This window comes from Chroicocephalus ridibundus, chromosome 8, assembly GCF_963924245.1.
Source record: "Chroicocephalus ridibundus chromosome 8, bChrRid1.1, whole genome shotgun sequence".
NCBI classification, from domain to species: Eukaryota; Metazoa; Chordata; class Aves; order Charadriiformes; family Laridae; genus Chroicocephalus; species Chroicocephalus ridibundus.
In genome coordinates, this window is record NC_086291.1 from 30,626,142 (window position 1) to 30,642,228 (window position 16,087).

A 16,087-nucleotide genomic window follows, 5' to 3' on the forward strand; every position below is an offset into this window, starting at 1 on the left:
TTATGGCTCCAGGCAACTGCATCCTCCTTGGTAGCTGCCATTAGTGAGAGGAGCAAGAGTTCTGGTAGGAAAGATCTCATAATCCCCAACAGTTTGTCACACTTTTTGCATAACTGCACTGTATGTGAAAAACCTACTGTAACAACGTGACCGTGGCATTATCATTCCTTTCCCGTAACAATGCTTTCAATTGTAATGAGGGCAATAAATATGCCAGCAAGTCAAATACCAATGTCAGCTGTAAATTGGAACCTCAAACCACAAAGCCAGTGGTCTGAGAGAACAAAAAGCAATAGGACCTACATTTCAAATGGTTCGATTTGATTGCTCTTCAATAAAGTGCTGCCTCAATATTGTGTAGGTACCAATAAAGAGCTTTTAAAAATATATATGTTTTTTTAAATATCCCACCATGATTCAAAAGCCTGGAGAAAACAAAGTACTAAGATGAACATATATTTGTTTTTGTGTTGCAATGAATTTGAGCTGTTCATGATGCAGTACTTAATTTGTCAAAGAAGCAGCAGCTGTGTTCCAACAAATACATGTTTGAATATAATCCTATTCAAGGAAGCGTAAGACTGCAGCTTGAAACAACCTTATTTCTTCACAGAAAAGATAGCAAAGAAGAATTTTTCTCCCCTCTCCCCCAGCCCCGCGCCCATCTACATTAAATCATTCATCTCTCCTCATAATTAAAACATTTGTTTCTCCAAGCAAATGACTTCTCCTTTAAACTTTCTGAAGGACAAAGAGAAGGAAGGAAATGTAGGTGCTCTGGAAGAGATGGACTGCACGTGAAGGACGAGAGAAACTCAACACAATATTGCACAGGCTATTTGAACTGGTACAATCTAGCTGCTTTGTATGCCCCAGGGGAAGCAGATTTGTATGATTCTTGCAGTGGGGTAGGTTTGTGGTTTTTTTTTTTCTGTTGGCTTTCTTTTTTGAAGTGAGGAATTCTGCAGGGCTAGCTCCTCTAAGGAGGAAAGAACAGGGCTAAGTATCAGCGCAGGTGAATGTGGAATTGGTGGGGAAAGGATATCTTCTGATTGTTCATTAATATATAGTTTCTGAGGAACCTTATGCAAATGTTACAATACAAATGATTTTACATGTATGTTACATATGTTTATATATATAGGCATGTATATATTTATATGTTATATATATACAGTTAATGCAAGTAATGTCGACCTATTACAGGAACAGCAAACCGCAGATCCTCCCCTCACAAGCCTTGGGACTCTCTTGGTGCCCAGATAAAGAAGAAAAAATTGCAGAGTCAAAATTGGCAGTAAAGATGGAATATCATCTTGCAAATCATGGATTAATTCTGGAGTTTTACTAGGCAGAAGGTAACAACGTTCCCTAGGCTCTGCTGCAAGCCGAATGGACTCACGTTTCTTACAATCAAGAAGTGACCTGTTTCTTATTCTCAATCTAAACACGACCTTGACAGCAAGTGCACTTTTCACAAACCAAAAAGCCAGACTACAACAGCTGTCTTTGTAAATCCCAACATTTGAAGGACATTCCCTTCATCCTGTCAGTTTTTCTTTTGGGTGTGATTTTGGTTCATTACTCTTTCAAAAATGTTCGTATCACTACCCTTTAAATGGATGCCCCTTGGAATTCATTGCAAGCTTTCAATAAAAATTTCTCAAAAATTTCTTTATGGGCTATTTTGAATTTTTTTGTAAACACTTGGATCTTTTCAACACCGTTTACAAGTATTCCTGCAGCACGGATGCTCCGATTTCTATCTAATGCTAGCTATTATCTTTCTATGGCACTATAAATGCACATAATGCATAGGACATAATTCTTATGCGTAGAATTAGAAATTTAAAATTCTAATTAGTTGTTTAAAATTTAGAATTAGAAATAACTTCTGTCACCCCTGAAGTTACCCGACTTGTTCTTGGTCATGCTGGAAACTCCTGCAGTTTGAAAACAGTAAGGTAAATAAACATGTAATGGATTACAGAAGGATAGTTCAGGGAAGAAATGAGTGAAACTGAAAAGTGTTCTTGGAAAACATATTGAAGTAAATAACCAGTGTTAAGCTGTTACAAGGGAAGATTTAAGAAGCTATGAATCAGAACAGACAACGCTGCCCTAGAAGAAAAGAGAGGCCACAGAGTGACATCCTTCTTAATAAAGAAAGTCCAGAGCTGCCAAGGCGGATTGGAATTCCACCAAGAATTTTGTCACTAGCTTTGAACGGAATTACATTATGTCCTGTACAGGGTGGACATAAGTAGAATTAAATTAGATCAAGCCTTCTGCTCCTCCTCTTATTACAATGTCATCACAATGTTTAAAGTGTCTGACAATGCCATGCTGTGTAAAACTTTAATAAGTTGATTTGCCAGGTGCTGCTTTAGGAGGAGTCACACAATGCTTTTAGTTTTGGACTAGAGGTAATTATATTGATAGGACCTGATCGGCTGTACCTTCATTTTTGGGGTAGGAGATGAACAATTTAGACGCTGACTCTCTGAAGAAATTATGCAAACCCCACCTGTCATTTTATTAGAAGAGTGACACCTCCACAGGGGTGGGAGAGGTGGGGAGGGGAGTACTGGTCACAGAAGGGATGACAGTTGGTGTATCTGTTCATGCTATTGATTAAACTTCCTGACAACCACATAGGGAAGTTAATTACTGGGAGGCAAATTAACACCCTTGCAAGATAATAGAGAAAACAATAATTATATTAAGAACTCAGGGGGCTAAGTTTTCTTGGCCTTGCGCCTGAAGCTGTAAGCACCGTTTTAAAGAAAACCACGGCTCTACTGCTCAGGGGCAAATAGTTTGAACCGTATTGATTGAAGTCTTTAATCTCAGTGATTAAAAAGCACCTTCAACTGCCAGTGAGTCTGTTCAGACTTTTCACAAGGAGTCTTTCAATTAAGATTTCAAATAAGACTCACTTTGCATCGCAATCGGTCTTTTCTGGTCAACGGAGAGACAGACGGTGCTACCTGAATGACCCGTGCAATCATGCCTGGTGTGTTCTGCGTACGATGGGTTTGCAAGGGCCCTTTGATGACCACGTTCTCTCATCCTTCTGAATCAATGAAAACAAAGCTTTATTAGACAGCAAGGCTAAATTTGATGATTTTATGAATTGGAAGAAATCCCCCAGTATTCAGTTTTAGCTCCAGATTTCATTTTAAAGCTTATGCCACATGCATTTGAATTGAAACAGAGTAACTGGAAAAGCAGTAATATGTCACTGGGCTGTGGTAGGAGAGAACTTCAAGTGGAAACTGCCTTCACTGCAAATGGCAGTGAATTTACAGCCTATCTGTGATGCCAAATCAAACCTAGTCATCTGGCAACATTATCTAAGACTTGGAATCTCAACATGGACTCTGAAAGTCAGTCTAGACACTTTTCTTTCATTAAGATTGCAAGAAGTTTCTTCCGATCAGAGCAGACATACAGCAATATCTACGTTTAAAATGACATTTCCAAATTAAACCTGCAGTTGCCTTCTGCCCTTTTACAGACTTTTAGTAATTAGCAACAGGTGTAAATGAGACATTTGGTAGCTTAACTATGTTTTAAAAAGTCTATCTTAGAATGCAGTTTCTCCTTCTTTTTTTTTTTTCCTGTACTAGAAGGATCATAGGGAACCCTACAAACATCAAGGCAATTTTTACCTAGTGATTAAAAGGCAGTCTGAAAATTTTTAAAACAACATCACCGTAGTTTACACAAGAGTTACTGAGGGCATTGTTTAGGTTCTTCGGGTTGTCATTACTGCTGGTAACCAGGGAGAAGGCTAGAATCCAGGTTGATGTCTACACGATGTAGTCAATCTGTAGGCTCAGCAGCTGGGAAAAATTACCTTTTTACTTGTCAGCTAGGTGACTTTGAAGACAGTGAGAGGCAATAAAAAGGAATCCCATGGTGCCCACTTTTGCTAAAGCATTTTTTTTAGATGTAATTCACGCCAGAGGAATAGCAAAAATCTGTGACTTATTGGGATGGCAAACAAAGTTATATTATATTTTTCTGACTAAATAGAGGAATTGTTAAGATTAAACATCACAGCCTAAACGCACACTTGCTGTAGTTTTGTTGGAGCCATCCATCAGAAAGAACCTGACACACTGTAATTACAGCAATATTTTAAAATATTTGCCTGATAGAGAGGAGGAGAAAGAATGAACCACAGCGGGACAGTGGTTGCATTCCTTAATGCATTGCTGGGAGATATTAATATAATTCATAATTAAGATGATTCCAGAACTTCAGCTGACAACAGTGTATGCAATTATGAAAAAGCTTGTATCTGATGATGCAAACCTCTTCCCCCCATGTTTTTTTACACGGCGATTCACATTTGATCTTGAAGATTTGGATTTGCCATTGGCTCTCATCATAATGCAGTCTGTCAACCAGACGTCTCAGATTTCTGTCTTCAGCCCTGGACAATATATTTAAATCTATTTACATTATTTAATTTATTTTTATTTTAATTTTAAATTTAATCTATTTAAATCTAAGTTAAAGTTACATTTTGTTTATCTGACTGGTTTTGTGTCTGCTTTATTTAAGCATAAAATTTTTTTTAGCAGATTACTCTGGCTACATCTGCTATTTTTTAATTGTTACGCAAACTGACTGAAAGAAAAAAAACTCAACAGATGTATTACTATGTGCTCAGCATCAAAGAGTCTCCACATGCAAGAATCATGACTGTAAATTTTTCTTTCTTGAGAAATACTAAGAGATTTGCGTAGATTTTGAGATCAAATACGATCACTTGCTATGGATGTATGTACTGATTGAGTGTGTGACTGTCATATCCAGTCTCTGACTTTGGAACAATCTTAGAATTCCTCCTTTACAGTTTCTTTACAGCCTCAATAATCATAAAGGCAATGCTGCCCATCTGTAGCAGATTCATAAGGCTAGCAGAGGGTGTTAAGAATTCTCCCGTCAGTGCCAATTGTAATTTCCAATCTTGATTTTACTGTATTATACCATGTTTTGCAGCCTAGGTATTGGAAACCACCTTCACTGTGAGAAGAGGGATCTTCATCCTTTAGAAGAAACAGCAGAGCAGTTTGGAAGCCTGGAGTCAGCATACAGCGCTATTTTATAAAGACATGTAGTGTGACTGCAAATGTGTAGCCAATCTGTTAAGATGTGGTGACTCAGATAACTCAGATATCTATACAGCAAGATCACCACCAATCCCCAAATGCAAACTGTGAACTGAAACATATTCCGTCTTTTAGTAGTATTCAATAGTAAAAATATTGGCCAGTTTGCATATGAGTTTCAACTGATTAAGGTCTAGATTAACTTGATTAACTCCAAGAGTGAGAGGACATTAATTCTTCACTTTTTCCAGGACCAGCTGTGGGCTTCTGTTGTGCTTGGTTTTAATAAGACAGATTTGCCGATCTGGGATGTACGTGTGCTTAGTGGAAAGAGCCTTTCTTGTTTCCAAGTTGGCATTTTACAGTATGCTCATATTTCATATGGGAAAATATGAACGGAAGGAGAAGGGCGACAGTTCTGAAACTGTATCATCAAAATATGGTGGGTTTCCACTACTATGAAACTTTGCAGTTTTGAAGATGGAGATATAAATTCATGACTCTATTAAATGGATAATTCTCTAAATCTCACTGAAGATTAAGGAATGGTGGAGATGATCTCTCCTATTACTTTCTGTACATTATACATAAAAGTAATTATATACAATGCAAATTCTACCCCCCAGAAAAGAATGGGATGCCTGAGCTCCCTCATCTTCAGTATTGCTGATATTTAATTCAATAATAAGCTTATCACCTCCTGTATTAGAACCTGCTTTCTTCAAACTTTTAAATTCAATCCTTTTATTCAAGAGATTTTGGGAACATCATTAATTCAACTACTATAAAAAAATGGAAAAATATAATTGAACTGAGGAAGCAGGACTCTAAAGTCTCAAAAGCAATCTATGCTGATGCAAACAAGAAAACATAACTTTCCATGTAGTGCTATACATTAACTGAGGATTCAGATCTAATTTTTAGGTGAACCTTTCAAAACCCTGGATTTTTTCAGATGATGTTAAGTCAGTACATGTAAAGAGTAACCAATGCTCAATAGCAAGAAATCCCGGAGTTATTAAGGAATTATGAAATACATTAGACTTGAAATCCAAATCCAGTGAATCCGGAGATTTAAGAAGAAATAGCGTGCCACAGCAATTCACTTCAGCTAGTACTTTGCAATCCAAGCAATGATGGAGGATGGATGCGCAATGAAAAACAGTTTCAGCAGATATTAATGAGAAAGTTAATATCAATTTACTTTGGCTGTACTTACACCACTTGCACTTTCTGTGATACTGAAATTTACCTTTTGAAATATCTCTATAAAAGAGATACAGAAGTGACTGAAAAAATCAAACTCCACATTTTGAGAAGTTTGTCTTTTAAAGATATAGAAGGATAGATGTCAAAATATTTGGTGACTTTTGATATTTAATTACACCTGTGATGCCGTACGTCTGGCAGCATAAACAGTTTTATTTTCAGTGGGCCAAGTTCTTCAAGGTCCTAGATGGCCCTGGCTCTGATGTATTTAAGCTGATGCTGAAAATTTAAGCACACAAGTCAGATCTATCAAGTTAATGGACTACAAATGATTAAAATAAGCACATAGTTCAGTGCTCCACTGAATCACTTTTAAGCTGAACTGTGGCAGTAAAATTTCTGTCCAATTTGTTGTATGCGTGCTATTTTCTTCCATAGCATTTTGTATTTAAACTATGAGGCCCAGCTAAAAAGTAAAATTACAAAACAGAAAATTGGTTCTGTTTTACCTCAAACCAGGACATTGTTTGAAAGAGTAAGTTTTTGATTTCAAAGTTACTTTGAAAATATACCTCATAGTATTTGTTGCCCCTCTCCTTATCCCATGTCTTTCAAGGCAATATTCCAAAAGAGATTTTGGTGTCTTCAAGGGGGGGGGAAAAAAACAAACCCAAAAAATCAACTGCTCAGCACTTGGAAAATATGCAAGGCAAGCTGCCATTGCATGTCAGCTATGTGAAAATAAATGCTTGGATGGAAGATTTTACTTTCATGTTTCCAGGAGGTCTCATAAATGCTAGCAATAAAAAAAGAAATTATGAAAATGCACTTTTGCCATCTTCTATTGTTTGAGCAACCTTATCACCCATATCTTTATTTTAACAACCTTTTTAATTTAGAAAAATGAAATTAAGTTGCAACATGGACGGCTACAAATTTCTTCTAGATGTCTTTGAGCAGACTCCTTAAAAGAAAATTGATGTCATTTAAATTGTTTAAATGAAGTAGCTGGATTTCCAAAGGCACTCAGCAGCCAACCACACCAGAATTACGGTACAGACAATGCATGATCATATTCTTATCCTTGCTGTCAGAATCTAGAGCCTATGGATGTTTTTATGGTCATATTTGTTTTACATGTTTTAGAGCAATGGGTCATAATCTCTGTAAAATGCTAAATTGCCAGTCAGTTATTGACAGAGCTGCATGTTAGAATTTGCTTCTTTGTACATGAGTCTTGCCAAGAGAGTCCCAAAAACTTCCAAAATGATGCGTAACAAGACAACATATTCACTAACACCATCTTCAACACTGCTGTAACTGTAAGCTATGCAAGTCCTCCATACTTCCAAATTTTGAGAATTTTTTCAAGGAATCTTTTGATGCTCTTCACTGTGGGAAACTAACTAGCACTTGAGTGCCTAGATTAAAGCTTTTTCCTGAAATGAAAAGGTAAAGTTTAGTGAGATGATGAGGTAGGAGGAGGAGGGGGACAAGTACATGCTCCTAGCATTAGGGGCAGAAGGGGTACAGGAAAATTGGCAATATTAAAAGAACAATGCATCAAAATGGCAGGGCAGGCTACGAGCGTACTAGTGAAGATTGCAGTGCTTTAATCTAACTAACACAGGTGGACTCCAATGGAGGTGGAATCTCAATGAAACTTAGTGGCTTGTGATAACAGCAGGTCAACCGGATTATCTAGTTGCCCTTTTAGGCTACATATTCCTGTGAAAGGCTAGTTTCATGCACTTTAAGAAAGGGTAAATGAAACACTGCTTGATTCCATTAGAGGTGATATTTTTAGGCCATGTGTTAGATGATAAGAACATAGCTTCTTGGAACGATGTTCTCAGACAGAACTTTGCTTACACATTAATTCAGCCAAAAGCCTCAAGAAACTAATTAAATTTGTTAATAAAGGTTGAACAGTTTTAGTAGGGAATTTTGATAAAGAAACAGCTGCTCATTTGCAAGGGTAGTAGCTGAGTCTGGAGGCCACAAGATATGATAAAGAATAAGCAGATGGTTCAGAGTAAACAATTTAAAGTAGCTCTTGTAATTTCTTTGAGAACTTAGTACATACTCTGGTATTAAGAGGTTATATGCAGCTCATTGAGCTAATAGTGATCAAGTATGTATTGCTGGAGGGCAGCTGGAGAGATGAAAAAGGCAGCCAAATTTACTGAGAGATAAATAATATACTGCTCCACGTCCTCCAAAATGAGATTCGCATAGTTAAAAGGTGCCAGAAGGGCCTGAATGAAATGAAAACTGCACATAACGATGGACAACATATTCTAAACTGGAGTATGTTTGGTCATCTAATCTACGATAATCACAGAGAATTGTCACAACCAGCAAGCCGAAACTGCAGACCAGAGTCCTCCTATGTGAAAATTCTCTGACCACAGAGTAACAGAATGCTTGAGGTGGGATGCAAACCCCTGCTCAAGAAGGGCCACCTAGACCCAGCTGCCCAGGACCATGGCCAGCCAGCCTTTGAATATCTCCAAGGAGGAAGACTCCACAACCTCTCTGGGCAAACTGTGCCGGTGCTCAGTCACTCTCACAGTGAAAAAGCATTTCCTGATGTTCAGAGGGAATCTCCTGTATTTCAGTTTGTGTCCATTGCCTCTGGTCCTGTCACTGGGCACCACTGAAAAAGCCTAGTTCCACCTTCTTCACACCCTCCCTTCAGGAATTTATTGTTAAGATCCCCTGAGCCTTCTCTTCTCCAGGCTGAAAAGTCCCAGCTCTCTCGGCCTTTCACATAAGAGAGGTGCTCCAGACCCTTCATCGTCTTCAAGGACTCCCTCCAATATGTTCATGTGTCTCTTGTACTGAGGAGCCCAGGCCTGGACAGAGTACTCCAGGTGTGGCCTCACCAGTGCTGAGGAGAAGGGACAGATCCTCTCACTCGACCTGCTGGCAGCACTCCTAATGCAGCCCAGGATACCATCAGCCTTCTTTGCTGCAAGGGCACGTCACTGGCTCACAGTCAACCTAGTGTCCACCAGGACCCCTAGGGCCTTTTCTGCCATGCTGCATTCCAGCCGGATGGTCCCCAGCATGTCCTCGTGCCTGCTGCAGGACTCCCCAGGTGCAGGATTTCTCCTTGTTGACCTTCATGAGGCTCCTGATGTGGTACATGCTTTCATTTCACCCAACATTCTGTTCATCTAACATGATTGCTCATTGCACTTCTACATGTGTGCATAGAGTGGTCATACTAAATTATTGCCTTTTTGCAGCTGTAATTGTAGTGTTCAGGACCTTTGACTTTTAACTAGGTACACGTTTCTTTCACATCTCATGATTTAAAAGGTAAAATAATGACGTAAATTGCCTAATTTGGAAGAGAGCAGTAGGCTGTAAAGAAAACAGTCCTCATGCTTTTTTTTCCCCTTTTCTTTATTACTAGAAATTCAGATGGAGAGTTTCAAAGACACAAACTAAATTTAGCTACCCATTGAGTTAAAATGGGATTTAGGCACTGAAGAACTGTCATTTTTTTCTTTAAAAAAATCTATTCCTCATTTGTTTTATCTTAAACAGACAGAAGGAGAGATAACACTGACAGTAAACAAACAATCTTAAATAGAATATTTTCCTTTTCCTTTCTAGGCTAAATTCTATCCACAGATAATGCCCATGACCTCAAGTGAACCTAGGAAGTTTTACAGGTCTGTATTAGGGGACAACATTTGTTTCTGGATTCAGAGGACTATTTTGTTATATGTAAAGTAAGGAAGGCTTTGGAAGGCAAAAAAGGTAGAAATTAATATTAATACACTCGTATTTGACTTTACTTGAATCTGGAGTTCATAGCGTCAAAGAATGGAATTCATTCATTCATTCCTCTGCAGTTAGTAGTAGACTATATGGACCAGTAGTTAGTGGTCTGGATTACCCCGACACTTGTCTACTCAGACTCTAAATTACTAAATAATCTGGCCTTCTTTCACCCTACTCTTTTCCAGATAATTTATTTTTATTATAAATTGATTAAAATAAAACAACATACTCTTATCTCAAAAGCTGACTTCCACCGATTTAGACAAAGACTGAATGATATACATCCCACATCAAAGCTATAAAATACCTATTTAAAACATTAGGTTTTGTTTGATAAAGGGCACTTTTGTTCTCAGAAGATGCTGTTAACATGAATCAGATCATGCTGATATTTGTTAATAGTGTTTTTCCTAGTTTAAAGGTTGCACAAGCTCTAATTTTTCAGAATATGTCTCAGCAATCACTGTGGCTAGAAATGCTTACAGACCATGTGTGACTACTAGAAGAGCTGCTCAGATGGTAATATATGATTTATACTGGGAGGCCGAATGGGCAATGACTAAGCTATCTAACAAAAGTTCACGTGCCCACTTTTTTTCAACCGACCCATACACATACAAGGTTACCCACCTCATCTTTCCATGAACATCTTTATGCAAAACAGTTTATAAGTTAAAAGCACAGATTTTTCTAAGCTACCTATGAGATGTGGAATACTTATTAGATTAAAAATGATTTAAATATTTCAAGGGCTAAAGAGTGGGTGTGACATACATCTTAATGATGTTAATAATCTATATTTCACATTTTTCAGTAACCACTCCTACTAGCAGTTGCCTAATTGACAGATGTATGTGAATTTGCCATTTCAGTGATTCACACAGCATAGCTAAAGAGCCTTTTTTAAAAGCACAGAATTTAACTCTTACCCATTTTTCCTCTGACATTCATGACTCAGTCCTGAACACAGGACTATACCTGTAGCTGACAACTATCCAAACTGTGAGTAATTTGAAGCCCCTATACAGCTTACTATAAGAATCCTCCACAGATTCAGATACCAGCTTTACTAAAATTGCTGTTAAGTATGCGCCATCAAATGACATTCTACAGGCACTGAACAATAACACATCCCATTCAAATAGGACAAAATATGGTTAAAAACCCGTGCCCTTCTGTAGAGTCAATACGCGTGTCCTAGTTTGCAAAGTAGTAAATGACAGCATGACCCCTAAATGCTTAAAGGTGTCAAAATAGTCATTGGGAAAATGCATTTTTATGTATACAAAAATGAAGCATAAATTCGTGCTTTTAGAACCAGGGAAGTCTGTGGGATGTGAGAAGTCTCCTCCAACGAGAAATATTGTAAGTTCTGGTGTCCTCATGCTAAGAGTGAGACTGGGGCTGGGAAAAGGGCCTGAGATCTTCCAAACAGACTCAGATTTAGGCAGCAGGTCTCACTAAAAGTTACAACAACTGAAATTTTAAATGATACAGGATCTTTTGAAATTCTCAACCAGTCTTTAAAAATAAAACAGCAAATATAAAAAATGACTGTATACAATGTACTGTTCACAATTAACTATTGTACTGATATTTCTTCTCTCCCACACTGAGTAGTCTTCTTCCTCCTCTCTTTTACTGACTCATTCTCTTTCTCCAACATATTAAAAACTGTGATTTTTGCTTTTTTCTGTTTCTTCCTTACCTCCCTCATTTCTTTTTTTTTCTCAGCTATTTTTCCCAGGTCTGCTGAGCTCTCCTTACTTTTCCCACCATCTGGCTAGACAGCTGTTACTGATATCACTGGGTGAGTGAGTTGTGAAAACAGTTGTTCAGAAGCTGATTTTACCTGCGGTTCCCATTCTCTATGGGACTGGAAGTTCTGATGATCAGGACAGGTGAAATGATGTATGAAACAAACCTTGATGCTTTAAAGAAAACCAATGATGTGGCACAAATGCGTTGTAGAGACAATATGGATAGGTCCAGTTTAAACAGAAATCACACGAAGAAGCAAGTTGCCAACTATGATGGGATGAACTATTACCTACTTGGTAAATCAAGGGCTGGCTACAGTCTCCATGTCAGCTTCATGGTATTGCTGGAGGGACAGGATAAAGGGGAACTACAGGAGAAACTTTGACCCAGCACTGAAAAATGGATGTGAAATGAAGCACCTGTTTCAGCTGCATTTCGGAACAAAAATGCAGAATACCCATATAAAGTGCATAACCTGACTTTGTTCCTCATTTGTTCTGCTTTCTGCATCCACCCCTACACTACTTGCTCCAACAGGAACCAAGTCTCTTCAGCTCTGGACTCCCCAAAGTATAGCAGATGAATACTCAAACACAGCTGCCTAAATCCTAATGAAATTACACAGACTGCTGATCATCACAAGGTAAGGACAACACTTCCTACCAGAATTTTATAATAATTAAGACTAAGATCCAGGATGTGTTTAAGTATGTTTAGCTTTAGGTGTATGAACCGTTCTGGAGATTCAGATGGAGCCTGTTGTATAAATACTTTTTGTGGATACAGCCAAACAAACAAAAATTTTATAAAGCATCTCACCAGATTCTTCAAATTCACTATTGTATGCATTCCAAGTCTCACTTATTCGGAGCAGATTTTCTTCCATGGCTTGAATGTCCATGTACGGACAGTTGCATTCCGGGAATTTGGGACCACACTGACACCAGCAGTCATTGTCCTTGCAGATGAACTCCCCCTCTGAATTGCAGGCAATATAGCTCAGAGCTGCCTGGACAAAATGTTCTTGCAGATACTCAGGCAGGATGACCTGAAGACCTGAAGGGAACAGAGTAAGTTTTATGTTATTAAAGGCAAAGAAATGCGCGAGCTAAGCAACTTCCCCAACCTACTTAACAAATAAACAAATGAACTATGAATAAGGAAACTATGTGGCTTTTTTAGGACAATTTACACATCTGTTTAACATTTGCACTAAGTCATATATTCCCTTTCTTAAGAGTCAATTTCAGCTATATTCCTCAGATTTTCCTCTCAGCATGGAACATCCATTCCACTAACCAGTAACCTGCTCAGATAGAGCATTTACCAGTGTCATTTCTTTCTGGGGGATCGTCAGAAACAGGAAGAAAGGATTACATCAGCTTCTCCTTGAAAAGAATTGCTGAATGAAGAGCCTCGGTAGTAAGAGCTTTGCAATAGGGAAGCATGCAGCTGAATTATAATCTTGGTACTAGCAGCTAATACAAATTTGGAGAGTGCTGATGAAGAGAAAGCAGCCCTGAAAACCGAGTAAAGAGACAGTATAATCAGAAAAAGAGGTGTGAAGGTAAACATTTCCATTCTGTATTGGACTTGTTTTCCATGTTGCCTTTGACACAACAAAATATAGCTGGTCTAAATAACACCAGTTCTCTCTTCATGATTCTGTAGAGACAAACTAAGAAGAATAGGAAAGTTGAGTTGGAGGAAATTTTAGAAAAATAAAATGCATCTAATATTTCATTTCTGATAACCGCTATTTAATTGCTAAGGGGCTGTCAATTGGATGTGATAGGTAGGGCTACAAAACCTTGAGAAAGAAAATTCTTTCTTAAATCTACTAAATGTTTAGCATGGAGAAAGGGTGCAAAGTCTATCTCCCGTGGTGTTTCAAAAAATTCCTGCTATGTCGCAAATCTTTTTGCAAAGTGTTTTCACACTTTACCCTGCGTTGGTATGAGAGGTCTTGCAAAAGCATATCTCATTGCTGTAGGAGAACCACAGAGCAGGTGAATCAAAAATTCAGAATATTCATGACCAGATATTTAGACTACTCATCTGAAAATTTTGACCATTGTTTACATGATCCCAATGATGGGAATGAGTATGTGAGTATTTTATATACAAGCATTTTAACTAACTAGCTACATTAGTAATCAGCAAACCAAAAAAGCCACAGCAAGGTACATTATAAATTTTTATTTATTATTTGTTGCTATTTTCTGTGGAAAGAATAATCTCTCTGGAAGCAGTGGAGCTTATTTGGGGGTGAAGTAATTTCTCAGCATATGGATTGGTTACTTGTGATGCAGGTTTCTTCTACGTAGGCACTTGGACAATTTCATAGAGATTTATCCCTTATTTTTAGGTACATAAAAATGATAGCTGTAAAAGTAATTTCATAACTCTTCCCAGTCAAAAGTCATATCGATTGATAAAACCAGATCTGTCTGTGTTGCCTTCTACCTCATGTCAAAATTTGTAAAACTCCGTTGTTGTCTGAGCAAACTTTTCAATGTACTTGCATACTTGTGAAAAGCTTTGAAATTGTGAAAGGAAAAGAAATCCCAGATGAGCAACCTTGAGTCTTCTTCAGTTCTTCCACGGTAAGTATGAAATAGTTTACGGATATAAATATATTTCTCATAATGACAATAAAATGGCACGTGTCAAACCACTGTCTGAGGTACACAAAGATTATTTTCCAAATTTTAACTGACAAACCATGCAAATTACTTCTGGAAACATTTCATTGCGTCCCAGTGGAAATGACAAGTTCTTTTTAAAAAAAATATACACTGTCTCTGAAATCCTCGTATGATTGTATGGCTTTTAAGCTATTCTACGAGAGAGAAAGGAAAGGGAAAAAAAACCACATGGATGTTTTAAACAGGAGGATAATCTTTCCGTGACAGCCATTCTTAATAATCAGCAACAGCTTCACACTATATATCCAACTGATTTATGAGCCAATATGGGAAATTTTAAAAACTGGAAATAATTGTGTAGCTACCCATAACTGCAAATTAAGAACCGTGTTCTTCTCCTGTTGTATATACACAGAGGTATACAGAAGTACATAAAATAAAGAGAATTTAGTCAGTTTTCACAGTAATACTAAGTTGTTCACGCTACATTGGTGTAACTGAAAAAAGCACCCTAGAAGGTGACTTTTCAAAAATGTTTATGTACCTGATATGCAGGTTGGGAAATGCATCTACTGGAATTATCAAAAAAACGAACGTCTTTTTTATTCCTTCCTCCTTTTGCCTTTGCCTTTCTCTCTCTTTTTTTCTTTTTTTAAATATATAATTACTATGATTTTCCTAATAAGTGAGATGCCTAACCTTCCAGGTTATCTTAAAATTCCCAAGAGGAGCCTTTGGACTCTTCATTATTTAGAATCTTAGAAAATCTATATGTTGCTCCTCCGGTAACTCCATTCATTTCAGTGGGACGCCTGCATGAGGCGTAAGCTACTCCTGAGTACGTGCAAAGCCGGCTGAGCACAGAAATGTCATTCCCTGCTTGGTGCAACCTCTGTGAATTCAGGCTGTTTAAAAGGTGTGCAAGTGGTTGCTAAATAGGGCTGTAAAATGTTAACAGCATTATTCAAATTATTTTCTGATGCGCACAGAAATTGTTTCCATTTCAAAGGCAACACGAGTTACTGACATTTCCCTCACTTTGTCTAGAATGTACTTACTGCACACAGAAAAAAAAAAATTACGAAAATGACCTTTTATGAGGTGGAAGAAAGAAAAACAGATAGTGTGATAAATGCCATCCTGTTCCAAAACAAATTAATGAAATTGCACCTACATACCTTGCAACTGAATCTTATTTTCAGGACTCTGAACCAGAACAGAGCTGACAGAATCTAGGTTGTCATAGTTACTGCAGCCAAGAGGACCAGTCCGCGTTTCTGTCACCTGATGGTAAGGGAATGGAAAAGCATTTGCTGTATTATTCAAAACAGACTGAGGAGTTCAGAAGCCCGTTTCATAAAGTTTCCCTTTAATTCAGCCAGCGGTACATTTCAGACTTAATTAAGGTGAAACAGCTCATTTTAATTATGAAAAGTATGACGGCAAATGTTTTACCAAGTACCACAGCCTTCGGGGAGTGCTATTTCCATTGCACAGAATCCTTGTAAATACTTTAGCCAACCAACGGTCTAAAGACTATTTCTT

At 37.8% G+C, this 16,087-nt stretch overlaps 1 protein-coding gene across 4 annotated transcripts in view; it reads right to left on the reverse strand.

The window, feature by feature from the left end:
* BRINP3 (BMP/retinoic acid inducible neural specific 3) overlaps window positions 1-16,087 on the reverse strand; it is a 205,093-nt gene that overhangs the window by 49,778 nt on the left and 139,228 nt on the right. For all 4 annotated transcript variants that reach the window (XM_063344804.1, XM_063344805.1, XM_063344806.1 and 1 more), the window contains 2 exons: window positions 15,721-15,826; window positions 12,714-12,950 (listed from right to left, as the gene is read on the reverse strand). In XM_063344804.1, the coding sequence (XP_063200874.1) occupies window positions 12,714-12,950; window positions 15,721-15,826 (343 nt within the window). The remainder of the gene's footprint in view (window positions 1-12,713; window positions 12,951-15,720; window positions 15,827-16,087) is intronic.